The sequence below is a fragment of the Bombina bombina genome, chromosome 4 (genome assembly GCF_027579735.1).
Source record: "Bombina bombina isolate aBomBom1 chromosome 4, aBomBom1.pri, whole genome shotgun sequence".
Taxonomy (NCBI): Eukaryota; Metazoa; Chordata; class Amphibia; order Anura; family Bombinatoridae; genus Bombina; species Bombina bombina.
Genome location: NC_069502.1, coordinates 1132642828 through 1132662027, shown reverse-complemented (window position 1 = coordinate 1132662027; position 19200 = coordinate 1132642828). Strand labels below are relative to the sequence as shown.

General features: G+C 40.4%; 1 protein-coding gene across 1 annotated transcript in view; it reads left to right on the top strand.

The window, feature by feature from the left end:
• GPATCH2 (G-patch domain containing 2) overlaps positions 1–19200 on the top strand; it is a 572071-nt gene that overhangs the window by 423917 nt on the left and 128954 nt on the right. The window contains exon 9 of the mRNA XM_053712502.1: positions 15503–15591. Coding sequence (XP_053568477.1) covers positions 15503–15591 — 89 coding nt within the window. The remainder of the gene's footprint in view (positions 1–15502; positions 15592–19200) is intronic.

Genomic DNA, 19200 nt, shown 5'->3' with positions numbered 1-19200 from the left:
TCTATTTGAATAATGAAAGAAAAAAAATTGAGTTTAGTATCCTTTTAAGCAGTGCTATTGCGCAGGAGCCACCCTTAGTGGGATCTTTTCATCTAACGCAAAGTTACTGTTATCCCGGCATCGAGCCGGAATGATAGGGAATATCCCAGAGCAGAGAAAGTTAATGAGATGAGGAGGGTGGCACTCACCACAGGCAGGGCAGTCCCCAGCGGTAACAGTTGAGCAGTCCAAGGAGGAATCACTAGAATAGTCAGGCAGGCAGGGTTTGGCAACAGTAAAGCAGTGCAAGGATAAACCACTTGAATAGTCAGGCAGGCAGGGTTTGGCAACAGGAAAGCAATCCAGCAGAGTAAGGGTTAAGGCAGGTAGAGTAGTAAGACAGGCAAGTTTAGCAACAACAAACAATCCAGCAGTTTAAGGGTTAAGGCAGGTAGAATAGTCAGACAGGCAAATTCAGCAACGATATGAGGCACAGGAAAGAACGATCTGTCACACCCAGGAGCACACAAAGCAACACCTATACTTGTGCAGTGACAGATCGTTCCTCCCTGGTTTAAATAGGCGCAGATTCAGAGCCGACACTGCCCCTGACAATGAGCAGAGAAGGAGACGCCCCACCCCTAGCAATGGCTAGAGCGGCGCGGCGTGACAGGGGCTGCCTGATGGGCTTTGTTGCCAATTTAGTGTCTTTAGAGTTTTCTTTGGTAGAGTAGTCTGGCTAAATGTGTTCTAGTTCATTGCAGGTGTATTTTCTGGAAATTATCATTTATGAGAAGATTTCACAACTACTTGTATGGTGTCATTCAACACCGTGTTTACAGAATTATATTGTTATCCTGAGGTTAATGGTAGCATATCTAGAAATTATTCATTTTTTTTTTATTTTCACTTAAGACTGCCAGCTGTGCAGTTTTGCTAATACTTGTACATGGGGCTGCTTCTTACCAGTTGACGTTATTCCACAATCCAGTTGACCTGCCATTACCACAGAGGTAAATATGTTTGTTTTATGTGTGGTCTGGAATAATTTTAGCTGTTTCTTACATTAGATTTAAACGGATGTTTTTATAGAAAATTTATTGGGATGGAGAAGTCTTTAAGTAAATCTCAAAGCATTAAAGGGACATGGAACCCAACTTCATGATTTAGAAATAGTATGCAATGTTAAACAACTTTCTAATGTACTTATTTTATCTAATTTGCCTCTTTCTCTTGATATGCTTTGTTGAAAAGCATATATAGATAGGCTCAGTAGCTGCTGATTGGTGGCTGCACATAGATGCCCCATGTGATTTCCTCACCCATGTGCATTGTTATCTCTTGGGTTTAATGTCCCTTTAATTTAAAGCTAGATTGTATTTAGATAATGTGCTAGAACTGAGGGATCCTTTTGGCTTCACAATAAACATGTGTATACATGTGTGGTGCACACTGGTTACTGTATTTTGTACTGAGGCCTTACTTCCTGTGATCCATTGTTTCAAGCAGCTAAACATGATGTAGATAGCTACAAACTGGCTATGTAGGACCTGATTTGTAGATATGATGTGATTACCGGTTACCGGTTTGTGAAATTTCAATTCTAAAGATCAATTTTATTTTCTTACAATTCAGTATTTGCTAAGGTTAATTGTTGGATTAATGGGTGTGGAAATCTTTTATTTCTTTCATATAGGTGGCAACAGTCCATGAGCTAGTGACGTATGGTATATACATTGCTACCAGGAGGGGGCAAAGTTTCCCAAACCTCAAATGCCTATAAATATACCTCATACCTCAGTTTTACAAACTTTGCCTCCTTAGGAGGTGGTGAAGCATGATGTGCTTGATTTCTTCCGTGAAAGGCGCTCCTAAGCATATTGAAGCCTAGTTCCTCTCTAAGTACAGTGTTTGTCTGAGGGATGTGAAGGGAGTATTGCCTGATGATACCATATTTTCGCCTATGGGAAATCTATTTTAGGGCTGTAAATTCAGTCACGGGGATTCATCTGCTGCCTCCCTTTACAGATCAACCTTATACTCCTCTACCATTACCTCTGCTGATATGTTTCAGTACTAGTTTGGCTGTCTGCTATATGTGGATGGGTGTCTTCTAGTAAGTATATATCATTTTTCAGCTATGGAGGGCACTTTATATTATAAAGTTCTTAATGTATATTGCATATATTAGCCATGAGTCAGGTCTGTTAATATTTGCCTTTGCAGTCACACAGTTTCAGAATGGAAATTATGTTATGTATGGGAGAATTTAGGTATTTTTTTCTTATTTGGGGTTCCGGTTAGCTGCTAACATGGAGTCTGTTTTTAAAATGTTCGAGGGCAAATTAGGCTTGCAATGAAGCAAATTGCATAATTTTATTGTGACATTTTTGGTGCGAATATTTTAAGGCGCAATATTGCACCTGCTGTGACGTGAGTTGCGTCATTGCATTGCCTCATTTTCTCCAACATAGGTGTGTCCGGTCCACGGCGTCATCCTTACTTGTGGGATATTCTCTTCCCCAACAGGAAATGGCAAAGAGCCCAGCAAAGCTGGTCACATGATCCCTCCTAGGCTCCGCCTACCCCAGTCATTCTCTTTGCCGTTGTACAGGCAACATCTCCACGGAGATGGCTTAGAGTTTTTTAGTGTTTAACTGTAGTTTTTATTATTCAATCAAGAGTTTGTTATTTTAAAATAGTGCTGGTATGTACTATTTACTCAGAAACAGAAAAGAGATGAAGATTTCTGTTTGTATGAGGAAAATGATTTTAGCACCGTAACTAAAATCCATGGCTGTTCCACACAGGACTGTTGAGAGCAATTAACTTCAGTTGGGGGAACAGTGTGCAGTCTCTTACTGCTTGAGGTATGACACATTCTAACAAGACGATGTAATGCTGGAAGCTGTCATTTTCCCTATGGGATCCGGTAAGCCATGTTTATTAAGATAGTAAATAAGGGCTTCACAAGGGCTTATTAAGACTGTAGACTTTTTCTGGGCTAAATCGATTCATTATTAACACATATTTAGCCTTGAGGAATCATTTATTCTGGGTATTTTGATATGATTATATCGGCAGGCACTGTTTTAGACACCTTATTCTTTAGGGGCTTTCCCTAATCATAGTCAGAGCCTCATTTTCGCGCCGGTATGGCGCACTTGTTTTTGAGGACAGCATGGCATGCAGCTGCATGTGTGTGGAGCTCTGATACATAGAAAGGTTTTTCTGAAGGCATCATTTGGTATCGTATTCCCCTTTGGGCTTGGTTGGGTCTCAGCAAAGCAGATTCCAGGGACTGTAAAGGGGTTAAATATAAAAACGGCTCCGGTTCCGTTATTTTAAGGGTTAAAGCTTCCAAATTTGGTGTGCAATACTTTTAAGGCTTTAAGACACTGTGGTGAAATTTTGGTGAATTTTGAACAATTCCTTCATACTTTTTCGCAATTGCAATAATAAAGTGTGTTTAGTTTAAAATTTAAAGTGACAGTAACGGTTTTATTTTAAAACGTTTTTTGTGCTTTGTTATCAAGTTTATGCCTGTTTAACATGTCTGAACTACCAGATAGATTGTGTTCTGACTGTGGGGAAACCAAGGAACCTTTTCATTTAACTATATGTATTTTATGTTATAAAAAATTTAGTAAAAATGATGCCCAAGATGATTCCTCAAGTGAGGGGAGTAAGCATGGTACTGCATCATCCCCTCCTTCGTCTACACCAGTCTTGCCCATACAGGAGGCCCCTAGTACATCTAGTGCGCCAATACTCCTTACTATGCAACATTTAACGGCTGTAATGGATAATTCTATCAAAAACATTTTAGCCAATATGCCCACTTATCAGCGAAAGCGCGACTGCTCTGTTTTAGAAAATTCTGTAGAGCATGAGAACGCTGATGATATGGTTTCTGAAGGGCCCCTACACCAGTCTGAGGGGGCCAGGGAGGTTTGTCTGAGGGAGAAATTTCAGATTCAGGAAACATTTCTCAACAAGCTGAACCTGATGTGATTACTTTTAAATTTAAGTTGGAACATCTCCGCGCTCTGCTTAAGGAGGTGTTATCCAATTTGGATGATTGTGATTATCTGGTCATTCCAGAACCACTATGTAAAATGGAAAAGTTCTTAGAGGCCCCGGGGCCCCCCGAAGCTTTTCCTATATCCAAGCGGGTGGCGTACATTGTTAGTAAAGAATGGGACAGGCCCGGTATACCTTTAGTACCTCCCCCCATATTTATAAAATTGTTTTCCTATAGTCGACCCCAGAAAGGACTGATGGCAGACAGTCCCCAAGGTCGAGGGGGCGGTTTCTACTCTACACAAGCGCGCCACTATACCCATAGAAGATAGTTGTGCTTTCCAAGATCCTATGGATAAAAAATTAGAAGGTCTGCTAAAGATGTTTGTTCAGCAAGGTTCCCTTCTACAACCAATTGCATGCATTGTCCCTGTCACTGCAGCCGCGTGTTTCTAGTTTGATGAGCTAGGAAAGGCGATTATTAGTAATTCTTCTTCTTATGAGGAGATTATGGACAGAATTCGTGCTCTTAAATTGGCTAATTCTTTCACCCTAGACGCCACCTTGCAATTGGCTAGGTTAGCGGCGAAAAAATTCTGGGTTTGCTATTGTGGCGCAGAGCGCTTTGGTTAAAATCTTGGGCAAAGGATGCGTATCTACATATTCCTATCCACAAGGAACATCATCGGTTCCTAAGGTTTGCATTCCTGGACAGGCATTTCCAGTTCGTGGCATTTTCTTTCGGATTAGCCACTGCTCCTAGGATTTTCTCATAGGTACTAGGGTCCCTTCTGGCGGTGCTAAGACCAAGGGGCATTGCTGTAGTACCTTACTTGGACGACATTCTGATTCGAGCGTCGTCCCTTCCTCAAGTAAAGGCTCACACGGACATTGTCCTGGCCTTTCTCAGATCTCACGGATGGAAAGTGAACGTGGAAAAGAGTTCTCTATCTCCGTCAACGAGGGTTCCCTTCTTGGGAACTATAATAGACTCCTTAGAAATGAGGATTTTTCTGACAGAAGCCAGAAAAACAAAACTTCTAGACTCTTGTCGGATACTTCATTCCGTTCCTCTTCCTTCCATAGCGCAGTGCATGGAAGTGATAGGTTTGATGGTAGCGGCAATGGACATAGTTCCTTTTGTGCGCATTCATCTAAGACCATTACAACTGTTCATGCTCAGTCAGTGGAATGGGGACTATTCAGACTTGTCTCCGAAGATACAAGCAAATCAGAGGACCAGAGACTCATTCCGTTGGTGGCTGTCCCTGGACAACCTGTCACAAGGGATGACCTTCCGCAGACCAGAGTGGGTCATTGTCACGACCGACGCCAGTCTGATGGGCTAGGGCGCGGTCTGGGGATCCCTGAAAGCTCAGGGTCTTTGGTCTCGGGTAGAATCTCTTCTACCGATAAATATTCTGGAACTGAGAGCGATATTCAATGCTCTCAAAGCTTGGCCTCAGCTAGCGAGGGCCAAGTTCATACATCAACCATCAGGGGGGAACAAGGAGTTCCCTAGCGATGGAAGAAGTGACCAAAATCATTCTATGGGCGGAGTCTCACTCCTGCCACCTGTCTGCTATCCACATCCCAGGAGTGGAAAATTGGGAAGCGGATTTTCTGAGTCGTCAGACATTGCATCCGGGGGAGTGGGAACTCCATCCGGAAATCTTTGCCCAAGTCACTCAACCGTGGGGCATTCCAGACATGGATCTGATGGCCTCTCGTCAGAACTTCAGAGTTCCTTACTACGGGTACAGATCCAGGGATCCCAAGGCGGCTCTAGTGGATGCACTAGTAGCACCTTGGACCTTCAAACTAGCTTATGTGTTCCCGCCGTTTCCTCTCATCCCCAGGCTGGTAGCCAGGATCAATCAGGAGAGGGCGTCGGTGATTTTGATAGCTCCTGCGTGGCCACGCAGGACTTGGTATGCAGATCTGGTGAATATGTCATCGGCTCCGCCATGGAAGCTACCTTTGAGAGGCCTTCTTGTTCTAGGTCCGTTCGACCCACTCCAGCTGACTGCTTGGAGATTGAACGCTTGATCTTATCAAAGCGAGGGTTCTCAGATTCTGTTATTTATACTCTTGTTCAGGCCTGAAAGCCTGTAACCAGAAAAATTACCACATAATTTGGTATATCTGTTGGTGTGAATCTGCAGGATTCCCTTGGGACAAGGTTAAGATTCCTAAGAGTCTATCCTTCCTTCGAGAAGGATTGGAAAAAGGATTATCTGCAAGTTCCTTGATGGGACAGATTTCTGCCTTGTCTGTGTTACTTCACAAAAAGCTGGCAGCTGTGCCAGATGTTCTAGCCTTTGTTCAGGCTCTGGTTAGAATCAAGCCTGTTTACAAAATTTTGACTCCTCCTTGGAGTCTCAACCTAGTTCTTTCAGTTCTTCAGGGGGTTCCGTTTGAACCCTTACATTCCGTTGATATTAAGTTATTATCTTGGAAAGTTTTGTTTTTGGTTGCAATTTCTTCTGCTAGAAGAGGTTCAGAATTATCTGCTCTGCAGTGTTCTTCTCCTTATCTGGTGTTCCATGCAGATAAGGTGGTTTTGCGTACTAAACCTGGTTTTCTTCCAAAAGTTGTTTCTAACAAAAACATTAACCAGGAGATAGTTGTGCCTTCTTTGTGTCCTAATCCAGTTTCAAAGAAGGAACGTTTGTTGCACAACTTGGATGTAGTTCGTGCTCTCAAATTTTACTTAGCAGCTACTAAGGATTTCAGACAAACTTTGTCTTTGTTTGTTGTTTATTCTGGTAAACGGAGAGGTCAAAAAGCAACTTCTACCTCTCTCTCCTTCTGGATTAAAAGCATTATCCGATTGGCTTATGAGACTGCCGGACGGCAGCCTCCTGAAAGAATCACAGCTCACTCCACTAGGGCTGTGGCTTCCACATGGGCCTTCAAGAACGAGGCTTCTGTTGATCAGATATGTAAGGCAGCGACTTGGTCTTCACTGCACACATTTTCTAAATTTTACAAATTTGATACTTTTGCTTCTTCTGAGGCTATTTTTGGGAGAAAGGTTTTGCAAGCCGTGGTGCCTTCCATTTAGGTGACCTGATTTGCTCCCTCCCTTCATCCGTGTCCTAAAGCTTTGGTATTGGTTCCCACAAGTAAGGATGACGCCGTGGACCGGACACACCTATGTTGGAGAAAACAGAATTTATGTTTACCTGATAAATTACTTTCTCCAACGGTGTGTCCGGTCCACGGCCCGCCCTGGTTTTTTTAATCAGGTCTGATAATTTATTTTCTTTAACTACAGTCACCACGGTAACATATGGTTTCTCCTATGCAAATATTCCTCCTTAACGTCGGTCGAATGACTGGGGTAGGCGGAGCCTAGGAGGGATCATGTGACCAGCTTTGCTGGGCTCTTTGCCATTTCCTGTTGGGGAAGAGAATATCCCACAAGTAAGGATGACGCCGTGGACCGGACACACCGTTGGAGAAAGTAATTTATCAGGTAAACATAAATTCTGTTTTTGGCATGAGGTCGCGCCTGTTGTGACACGAGTTGCGTCATTTTTTACGCTAAGTCGTGCCTGTTATGACGTGAGTTGCGTCTTTTCAGTGCGTCGTTCTTGGCGCCAAAATTTGTTATATTAAACCTCTCCCTCTAATGCTCGCTGCTCTCATTTTATTATAGAGAGCTATGATGCTTGCTTTTGATTTTACTTTTTGTATAAGAATGTTATCATAAGTATTTTTTCCCATTCCTGAAACTGCTATATTGAGGAAACTGGATATTTAGTTTAAATGTTATTTTTTCTTTTTTGTTACATTTTGCAAGATATCTCAAAATTATCCTGCCACTGATGTTACTGTAGGAACTAAGCTGCCTGAATACAATTCTAGCAAAGCTATGTGTGTTTGTTGTAAACAAGCTGATCTTATTTCTTCATCTCAATTATGTGTCATTTGTTATGACAAATTATTACATGCTGATAATGTTTCTATGAGTACAAATACATCTACTGGTATTCCCTCTCAGCCTAACATAAAAGGTCTTTCCAAACTTGTCATAGATTTAATTTTGTACTGACCGACAGCATACTGAAATATCCTCTACTGATGAGGGTTCCTCTGACTCGGAGGATCCTGCATCAGAGACGGAAATTTACAAAAAAAATAAAAATAAAATTGAACATTTGTTCTCTATTAAAGGAAGTAGTTTACTTTGGGGTATTAAAGAGCCTAGTCCTCCTGATAGAAATGCTAATAATCGTTTAAATTCTGTATTTAAGACTTCTGAGATTACTCCTGAAGTTTTTCCTATTCCAGATGCTATCTCCAATATGATTGTTAAAGAATGGTCTAAACCTGATACCTCTCTTAAAGGGACACTCAATCAAAATTAAACTTTTATTATTCAGATAGAGCATGCCATTTTAAACAACTTTCCAATTTACTTCCATTAACAAAATGTGCACAGTCTTTTTATATTTAAACTTTTTGAGTCACCAGCTCCTACTGAGCATGTGCAAGAATAAGTGTGTATGCATTTGTGAATGGCTGATGGCTTTCACATGGTACGTGTATGCATTTGTGTTTGGCTGATGGCTGTCACATCGTACAGGGGGAATGGAAAAATACATAACTTTTAAAATTGTCAGAATAGTGCTATTGCATTGTCTTGTTATCTTGCATTTGTTGATTATGCAAATCTACTGTGTTGACTGGTTCTTTAACCCTTCTTCTAGGTTTAAGAAGTTGTATCCTTTACCTGTGAGTTTTGGGAAATGGTCCCTAAGGTTGATAGGCAATTTCCACTCTTGCCAAACGTACTACTATTCCTATGGATAATAGTACTTCTTTTAAGGATCCTTTAGATAGGAAACTTGAATCTTACCTTAGAAGAGCATATTTACATACAGACTATATTCTTAGACCAGCTATTTCTATGGCTGATGTTGCTGCTGCTTCAACTTTTTGGTTGGACAGTTAAGAGCAGCAGTTATCAGATCCTGAACTATCTTGCATTGTTCTTTTACTTCAACATGCAAATCATTTAATTTGTGATGATATATTTGATGTCCTTAAGATTGTCAAATCTATGTCTTTAGCTATTCTAACTAGAAGAGCGTTATGGCTTAAATCTTGAAATGCTGACATGGTGTCTAAATCTATATTATTATCTCTTTTTTGGGTAATAATTTGTTTAGTTCTCAATTGGATTCTATTATCTCCACTATCACTGTATGTAAGGGAGTTTTTCTGCCCCAAGACAAGAAATCTAAGGGTAAATTTAAAGCACCCAATCGTTTTAGTTCCTTTCGTCAGAATAGAGAACAGAAAGCCTCTCCTTCCCCTAAGGTCTCTGGCTCTAATTGGAGACCATCTCCGAATTGGAATAAATCCAAGCCTTATAAGAAACCAAATCCAGCCCCTAAGACAGCATGAAGGTGCGGCAGACTAAAGTTATTTCAAGACATTTGGACAGATTCTGTCCAAAATCAGTGGATTCAGAATATTGTTTCTTAAGGGTATCGAATAGGTTTCAAAATAAGACCTCCCACGGGAAGATTCTTTCTTATTCATGTTCCAAAAAACCCTGTGAAGGCTCAGGCTTTTCTGAAGTGTGTTTCAGACCTAGAGCTTTCAGGGGTGATTGTACCAGTTCCTCAGCAGGAACATGGATTGGGTTTCTATTCAAATCTATTCATTGTCCCAAAAAGGAAGATTTTGGACCTGAAAATTTGAAATCGTTTTCCAAGAGTCCCAACTTTCAAGATGGTGACTATAAGGACTATTCTACCTTATGTTCAGCAAGGTAATTTCATGTCCACAATAGACTTACAGGACGCTTATCTTCACATTTCGATTCATCCAGACCACTATCGTTTTCTGAGATTCTCTTTTCTAGACAAGCATTACCAATTTGTTTGGCTCTTCCATTTGGCCTAGCAACAGCACCAAGAATTTTCTCGAAGGTTCTCTGTGCCCTTCTATCTGTAATCAGAGAGCAGGGTATTGCTGTGTTTCCTTATTTGGACGATATCTTGGTACTAGCTCAATCTTTTCATATAGCAGAATCTCACACGAAACTGCTAATGTTGTTTCTTCAAAGATGTGGTTGGAGGATCAATTTATCAAAGAGTTTCTTGATTCCTCAGACAAAGGTCACCTTCCTAGGTTTCCAGATAGATTCAATGTCCATGACTCTTTTTATAACAGACAAAAAACAAATGAAATTGGTCTTAGCTTGTCTAAACCTTCAGTCTCTATCATTCCCTTCAGTGGCTATGTGCATGGAAGTTTTAGGTCTCATGATTGCAGCATCGGACGCAATCCCCTTTGCTCGTTTTCATATGAGACCTCTACAGCTTTGCATGTTACACCCGTGGTGCAGGGATTATACTCGGATATCACAGTTGATATACTTAAATCCCAAAATGCTCAACTCTCTCTGACTTGGTGGTTAAACCATCACCTTATTGTTCAAGGGGCCTCCTTTGTTTGTCCTTCCTGGACTGTGCTCACAACAGATGCAAGTCTTACAGGTTGGGGAGCTGTCTGGGGGTCTCTGACAGCACAAAGGGTTTGGAAACCTCAAGAGGTGAGGTTACTAATCAATATTTTAGAACTCTGTGCTATTTTCAGGGCTCTTCAGGCTTGGCCTCTATTGAAGAGAGAACTTTACATTCGTTTTCAAACAGACAGTATCACAACTGTGGCATATGTCAATCATCAAGGAGGGACTCGCAGTCCTTTAGCATTAAAAGAAGTATCTCAGATACTTTCTTGGGCGGAATCCAACTGCTGTCTAATTTCTGCGATACTTATCCCAGGTGTAGACAATTGGTAAGCGGATTATCTCAGTCAAGGGGGGACTCACAGTCCTTTAGCGATAAAATAAGTATCTCTGATACTTTCTTGGGCGGAATCCAACTGCTGTCTCGGAATGCCGATTCATCCAGACCACTATCGTTTTCTGAGATTCTCTTTTCTAGACAAGCATTACCAATTTGTTTTGCTCTTCCATTTGGCCTAGCAACAGCACCAAGAATTTTCTCGAAGGTTCTCAGTGCCCTTCTTTCTGTAATCAGGGATAGTGGTCTGGATGAATGCTGTCTCAGAATTCGAGTATAATCCCTTCCTCTTTACATCCACGGGAGTGGTCTCTTCATCCAGATGTATTTTGTCAGATTGTACAGATGTGGGGTCTCCCCGAATTAGATCTGATGGCTTCCCATCTAAACAAAAAGCTTCCCAGGTACCTTTCCAGGTCCAAGGATCCTCAGGGGGAGATGGTGGATGCGTTAGCAATTCCTTGGTTTTACCAACCTGCTTACATTTTTCCGCCTCTAGTTCTTCGAAGGGTGATCTCCAAGATCATATTGGAACAATCACATGTGTTTCTGATAGCACCAGCATGGTCTCACAGGTTTTGGTATGCAATCTTGTCCGGATGTCCAGTTGCCAACATTGGCCACTTCCTTTAAGGCCAGACCTTCTGTCTCAAGGGCTGTTTTTCCATCAGGATCTCAAATCGCAAAGGTAAAGGTATGGAAATTGAACGCTTAGTACTTAGTCATAGAGGTTTCTCTGACTCAGTGATTAATACTATGCTACAGGCTCATAAGTCTGTTTCAAGGAAGATTTATTATCGGGTTTGGAAAACCTATATTTCATGGTGTTTTCCTCATAAATTCTCTTGGCATTCTTTTAGGATTCCGAGAATTTTACAGTTTCTTCAGGATGGTTTGGATAAAGATTTGTCTGCAAGTACCTTGAAGGGACAAATCTCTGCTCTTTCTGTTTTATTTAATAGAAAGTTTGCTAAACTTCCTGATATTCACTGTTTTGTTCAGGCTTTGGTTCGTATCAAGCCTGTTGTTAAATTAATCTCTCCTCCTTGGAGTCTTAATTTGGTTTTGAAGGCTTTGCAGACTCCTCCTTTTGAGCCTATGCATTCTTTGGATATTAAACTACTTTACTTGTTTCTTTTGGCTATCTCTTCAGCTTGAAGAGTTTCCGAATTGTCTGCTTTCTCTTGTGAGTCTCCTTTTCTGATTTTCCATCAGGATAAGGCTGTTTTGCAGACTTTGTTTAAATTTCTTCCTAAGGTTGTGAATTCTAACAACATTAGTAGGGAAATTGTTATTCCTTCCTTGTGTCCTAATCCTAAAAATACTCTTGAAAGATCTTTACATTCTTTGGATGTTATAAGAGCTTTGAAATATTATGTCGAAGCTACTTAAGATTTCAGGAAGACTTCTAGTCTAGACATTCTACTAGATCAGTCGCCACTTCTTGGGCTTTTAAGAATGAAGCTTCGGTTGATCAGATTTGCAAAGCAGCAACTTGGTCTTCTTTGCATACATTTACTAAATTTTACCATTTTGATGTATCTGCTTCTTCTGAAGCAGTCTTTGGTAGACAGGCAGCTGTCTCAGTTTGATTCTTCTGCTTATGATTTAAGTTTTTTTCTTGAAATTTATGAGACTTATTTTTATTTTTTTGTGGATTTTATTTTTTCAGCGGAAATATCTGTTTTTATTTTATCCCTCTCTTTCTAGTGACTCTTCTGTGGTCTCCCACATCTTGGGTATTTCTATCCCATACTCTCATGGACTCTTGCCAATTACATGAAAGAAAACATAATTTATGTAAGGACTTACCTGATAAATTCATTTCTTTCATACTGGCAAGAGTCCATGAGGCCCACCCTTTTTATGGTGGTTATGATTTTTGTATAAAAAGCACAATTATATTTCCAGTTCCTCTTTTTGTATGCTTTTTTACTCCTTATTTTTTCACCCCACTACTTGGCTATTCGTTAAACTGAATTGTGGGTGTGGTGAGGGGTGTATTTACAAGGCATATTGAGGTTTTGGAAACTTTGCACCTCCTAGTAGGATTGAATATCCCATACGTCACTAGCTCATGGACTCTTGCCAATATGAAAGAAATGAATTTATCAGGTAAGTTCTTACATAAATTATGTTTTTTTCTCAGATTTGAGTGTTTTCTCTATGTTGGTGTTAAAGATAGAGCACACATTTCAAAACATCTTTCCATTTTACTCTTATTATCTAATTTTCTTTGTTCTCTTTGTATCCTTTTGTTAAAAAGCAGAGAGGGAAGCTCAGGAGCGTGCACATATTGCAGCAGTTTTACAAGACTGTTATACAGTTGCAAAACCACTAGATGGCAGCATTTTATCCCTTTTTTAGTTCATATAGATAACACTGTGCTCATTCACATGAAGTAATCTGGGAGCAGGCACTGATTGGCTAGCCTGCAAGTCTGTCAAAAGATTAGATATAAGGTAATCACAGAGGTTAAAAGTATATTATTATAACTGTGTTGGTTATGCAAAACTGGGAAATGGGTAATAAAGGGATTATCTATCTTTTAAAACAATAAAAATTCTGGTGTAGACTGTCCCTTTAATGCGTCCCCAGATGCATTAGATACTCTGGAAATAATACAAATCACCTATAGCAGTGATGACCAAGGGCTACATGAGACCCTCTGCTCTAGTTTTTGCGGTACTTGGGTGGAAAACAGACCTATGAATGTGTGCCTAAATGTTGTGGTCCTAAGACAAAGTAAATAGAAAAGTGTGTGCTTTTTGGTTGACCACAACTCAATTGAGCTCTCTGGTAGGTAGAACCATAAACAGAGGTACTCTGCAACCTTACTTCAGTCTTGCCCTGTGCCACTGGACATTTGTTAGGAAATATAGAATTTGGTGGTTGTTGTTTTTTTTTAATAGCCATAAATGTATATGCAGTCCTTAAAGGGACATAAAACCCAATTATTATTTTTTCATGATTCATATAGAGCATGCAATGTTAAGCAACTTTCTAACTCCCATTATCAATTGTTCTTCATTCTTTTGGTATCTTTATTTGAAAAGGCATGAATGTAAGTGTAGGAGCCGGCACATTTTTGGTTCATGTAGCCACCAATCAGCAAGCGCTACCCAGGTTCTGAACAAAAAATGGTTTGGCTCCTAAGCTTACATCCCTGCTTTTCCAATTAAAGATACCAATAGAACGAAGAAAAATTGATAACAGGAGTAAATTAGAAAGTTGTTAAATATTGCATGCTCTATCTGAAGGATGAAAGAAAAAATGTGGATTTCATATCCCTTTAAGTTCTGCTTAAAGGGACATGAAACCCCCCAAAAAAAATCTTGATTCAGATAGAAAATACAATTTTAAACAACTTTCAAATTTACTTCAATTATTTAATTTGCTTCCTTTTCTTGTTATCCTTTGCTGAAATGTTTATCTAGGAAATCTCAGGAGCAGCAAAGATCCTAGGTTCTAGCTGCTGATTGGTTGCTGCAGTGCATATATATACTCCTTGTCATTGGCTCACCCATGTGTTCAGTCAGCAACCAGTAGTGCATTGCTACTCATTCAACAAAGCATAGCAAGAGAACAAAGAAAATTTGATAATAGGAGTAAATTAGAAAATTGCTTAAAATAGCTTACTCCATCTGAATCATGAAAGAAAAAATGTGGGTTTCATATACCTTTAAGAATGGATTCCTGGACTTGCATTTCCCAGGATGCATCCTCTCCTAATTATGTCAAAGTCACAATATATATTAACTTTTGTGGCTCCACTTTCATATTTTACTTTCCCGGGTGTCATATTTCATCTTCTTAATCTTAGCCATGGTACTCTTTTTAAAAAAATGTTCTCCCCCTATATTCTGTGATAACAGAGTTGAAACAACCAGTTTGCAGTGTGTGTATATATATATATATATATATATATATATATATATATATATATATATATATACTGTATATACACTGTATATATATTATATTGCTTACCATAGAAAATAATTTCTTTTTGCATATTACCTTAACCCCTTAAGGACCAGCGACGTACCCTGTATGTCACTGGCCTTTTTTTGGGACTTGATTGTTTTATAGTGCGGTCTTGCCACCAGCGTTGAAACTGCTCTATTCCACAAAGCCTGCTGGAGGGAGTGCATTAATAGCGTGTTCTTGCTAGACTTGTGCTATTATGTCCTGAAAAAACCCTTAACGACCAGTGACATACAGGGTACATTGTGGTCATTAAGGGGTTAAAATAAACAGCCGCTTCTGTTCCTGTAATAAATGTTGATCTGACAGTAAAGCATTAGTAACCCATTGATAACCTAGAAACTGTATTGTGATCCTCTTTTTGATCATTAATCCTGACTATTTACCTGTCAGAAACCACAGTGTTTGGTTTTTACATTGAGATAGGAAGATTGCCAGATTTGAAAATTAAAATGCATTCCTTTTATATTATTCATTCCAGTAACAATTTATGATGGTGCGCTTATATGCTGAGCGCTTGTCAACAAACATAATTATGTTGCGATATAAACAAGATTGGTTGCTTTATTATGCAGTCTTATCTTCATTGAGAAGCTCATGATTTAAGCTCAGATTATAATGTACATATATTTCCCTGACACATTTGTCTCTTTTCTTAATAGTTCTCTTTTGTTAATTACTTTCAGACAAACCAGTGTCCATTTAGGATCTTTGTTCATGGGGGACATCAAACGGAGAAGAAAAGCTGCCCCTCTGCCAGGGCCAACATCATCTGGTAAGTAAGAATAAACTCTATTTTCTGTGGGGTTTAGGTGCTAGCGTAAGTTGTTCATATGTAAATGCAGCATTAAAAAAAACGTAAAACAGAAATGGGAGTGCCACATAGCGTATCTTGTGGAAAACTGTGCACACACCAAAACCACTTAATGATGGGTACCCACGTATTCTAATAACCAAACAAATGGTCTCTATGTGCATTGGACCCTCTGAGTTGTTCAGCTCACTCACTCCCGACTCAGCCAATCCTCCAAAAAATGTAGTTTATTAATAATATCCAATATAAATATTGTCATATAAATTGAATAAAACCATACAATTGCTCTAACACAACACATTTCTCTGCCTTGTGAGCAACAATTCAGCCTTTTATCAGGTGAATGAATCTACGTGTATCTATATATGTGTATATATATATATCCTATAATATAAAAGGCCAAGTGTGTTTGTCCAAAGCTGTCATGCGCAGTAGAGACTGCGCTAGGACAAACACACCTGGCCTTCAACAAACTGACCTGTCCACCGCGAGAACTGTAGGCATGATGGGGACGGGCGTGACAGGGCGGGGTCGGGCATGACGGGGGCGGGCGTGACAGGGGCGGCCATGGCCATGACAGAGAGAGCAAAAGAGAGGAGATAGACAGCAAAAGAAAAGGGAGAGAGAGCAAAAGAGGGGGAGAGAGAGCAAAAGAGGCGGGAGAGAAAGCAAAAGAGGGGGGAGAGAGACAAAAAGAGGGGGGAGAGAGACAAAAAGAGGGGGGAGAGAGACAAAAAGAGAGGGGGGAGAGAGACAAAAAGAGGGGGGGAGAGAGACCAAAAGAGGGGGGAGAGAGACCAAAAGAGGGGGGAGAGAGACCAAAAGAGGGGGGAGAGAGACCAAAAGAGGGGGGAGAGAGACCAAAAGAGGGGGGAGAGAGACCAAAAGAGGGGAGAGAGAGAGCAAAAGAGGGGAGAGAGAGAGCAAAAGAGAGGGTAGAGAGCGCAAAAGAGAGGGGGAAGAGAGAGCAAAAGAGAGGGGAGAGAGAGCGCATAAGAGGGGGGATAGAGAGGGGGATAGAGAGACAGCAAAAGAGAGGGAGAGAGACAGCAGTACTGCCGAATAAATATTTGTTGATTTGAAATCCAGAGAGTGCTTATTCCTATTCAGACTATATATATATATATATATATATATATATTCCACACTAGCTTTTTCAGAAACCACATTAAAAAAATGTAAGAAGACCGCTGCTTATTACAATCTTCACCACATCTGAGGTAGCGGAGAGAAATCACCCTGAGCCTTCAGAATACAGTGTTTGTCAGAGGGATGTATTTTGAGTATTGAAAGTCACATATATATTCACTATTGTGGATCTAGTCTAGTCACAAGCCTTGCCAAGGGGGTCGCAGGCCAAGTGTGTTTGTCAAAAGCTGTCATGCGCAGTAGAGACTGCGCTAGGACAAACACACCTGGCCTTCAACAAACTGACCTGTCCGCCGCGAGAACTGTAGGCATGATGGGGGCGGAGACAGGCGTGACAGGGCGGAGGCGGGCGTGACAGGGGCGGCCATGGCCGTGAGAGAGAGACCAAAATAGAGGAGATAGACAGCAAAAGAAAAGGGAGAGAGGGCAAAAGAGGGGGGAGAGAGACAAAAAGAGGAGAGAGAGAGCAAAAAAGAGGGGAGAGAGAGAGAGCAAAAGAGAGGGGAGAGAGCGCAAAAGGGAGAGGGAAGAGAGCGCAAAAGAGAGGGGAGAGAGAGCGCAAAAGAGGGGGGATAGAGAGAGTAAAAGAAAGGGAAGAAAGAGTAAAAGAGGGCGATAGACAGCAAAAGAGAGGGAGAGAGACCGCAAAAGAGAGGGGAGAGAGAGCAAGGGGTGGGGACCGCTGTACTGCAAAAAATAGCCCGTGTAAACTAGTATGTGTATGTATATATGTGTGTATATACAGTGTGTATATATATATATATATATATATTCTACACTAGCTTTTTCAGAAACCACATTAAAAAATGTAAGAAGACCGCAGCTTATTACAATCTTCACCACATCTGAGGTAGCGGAGAGAAATCACCCTGAGCCTTCAGAATGCAGTGTTTGTCAGAGGGATGTATTTGGAGCATTGGAAGTCACATATATATTCACTATTGTGGATCTAATCTAGTCACAAGCCTTGCCAAGGGGATCGCAGGGACTTGTCCTCTGCCTGTTGGTTCATCGATATACCCCTATTCCAGTTCCTCTGCTGTTATGTTTCAGTACTGGTCTTGGCTTCCTACTAGTTTCCTCCAGTTGCAGAGTGCCTTTTTATTTACTTGGCACTGTATAAGCCATTTAGGTTATCACTATATATATATATATATATATATATATATATATATATATATATATATATATATTGTTATATAGCCTTGGGACAGTTATATGTATGTTATTTGACATTTCCCCTTTTAAAGTGCTAATATGTTTATTTTTAATTGTGTCTTTTCTTTTTTTATGTTCTTGCTTCTTCTGAGGCAGCCATACAGGTGATGAGAGTCCACAATCTATTACTCTTGGGAATTACTCTTCTCTATCACTAGGAGGAGGCAAAGATTCCCAAACCCCAAGAGCTCTATAAAAACCCTCCCACATTACATATACCTCAGTCTTTAGTTTGCTTCCGCTGTTGGTGATTGAAGAGTGAAAATGTGCATTTGATTTTTCATAGAGAGGGGTTTTCTGTCAATATTGAGGCCTGGTTTCCCCTCAGAGTACAGTGCTTGTCAGAGGGATGTATATGGGGTATGGGGTATGGTTTGTGATTCTTTTTTCACCTCTTTTTTCATAAACCCTCTATAATTGGTCACAGGGACTTGTCTTTTGCCTCCCTTTATGGATCTACAATATACTCCTATTCCATAACCTCTGCTGATCAGTTTCAGTACTGGTTTGGCTGTATGCTGCTTGTTTGCTAGTGGACAAGTATCTATTGGTAAGTATATTTTTATTAACATTAGACACTCATATAGCAATGTTTGGGAACATTTAATAGGTATTTATATATTTGCTAGTATATATTGCCCTTGGACAGATCCTTTTCACTATTCCCTTGCTTTTTGCGCGCATCAGCTTTCTCTTGTTAAGTGTATCCAGTCCACGGATCATCCATTACTTGTGCGATATTCTCCTTCCCAACAGGAAGTTGCAAGAGGATCACCCACAGCAGAGCTGCTATATAGCTCCTCCCCTCACTGCCATATCCAGTCATTCTCTTGCAACTCTCAACTAAGATGGAGGTCGTAAGAGGACTGTGGTGTTTTATACTTAGTTTATTTCTTCAATCAAAAGTTTGTTATTTTTAAATGGTACCGGAGTGTACTGTTTATCTCAGGCAGTATTTAGAAGAAGAATCTGCCTGCGTTTTCTATGACCTTAGCAGAAGTAACTAAGATCCTTTGCTGTTCTCACATATTCTGAGGAGTGAGGTAACTTCAGAGGGGGAATAGCGTGCAGGTTTTCCTGTAATAAGGTATGTGCAGTTAAAACGGTCTGTATCCAGTCCACGGATCATCCATTACTTGTGGGATATTCTCATTCCCAACAGGAAGTTGCAAGAGGACACCCACAGTAGAGCTGTAATATAGC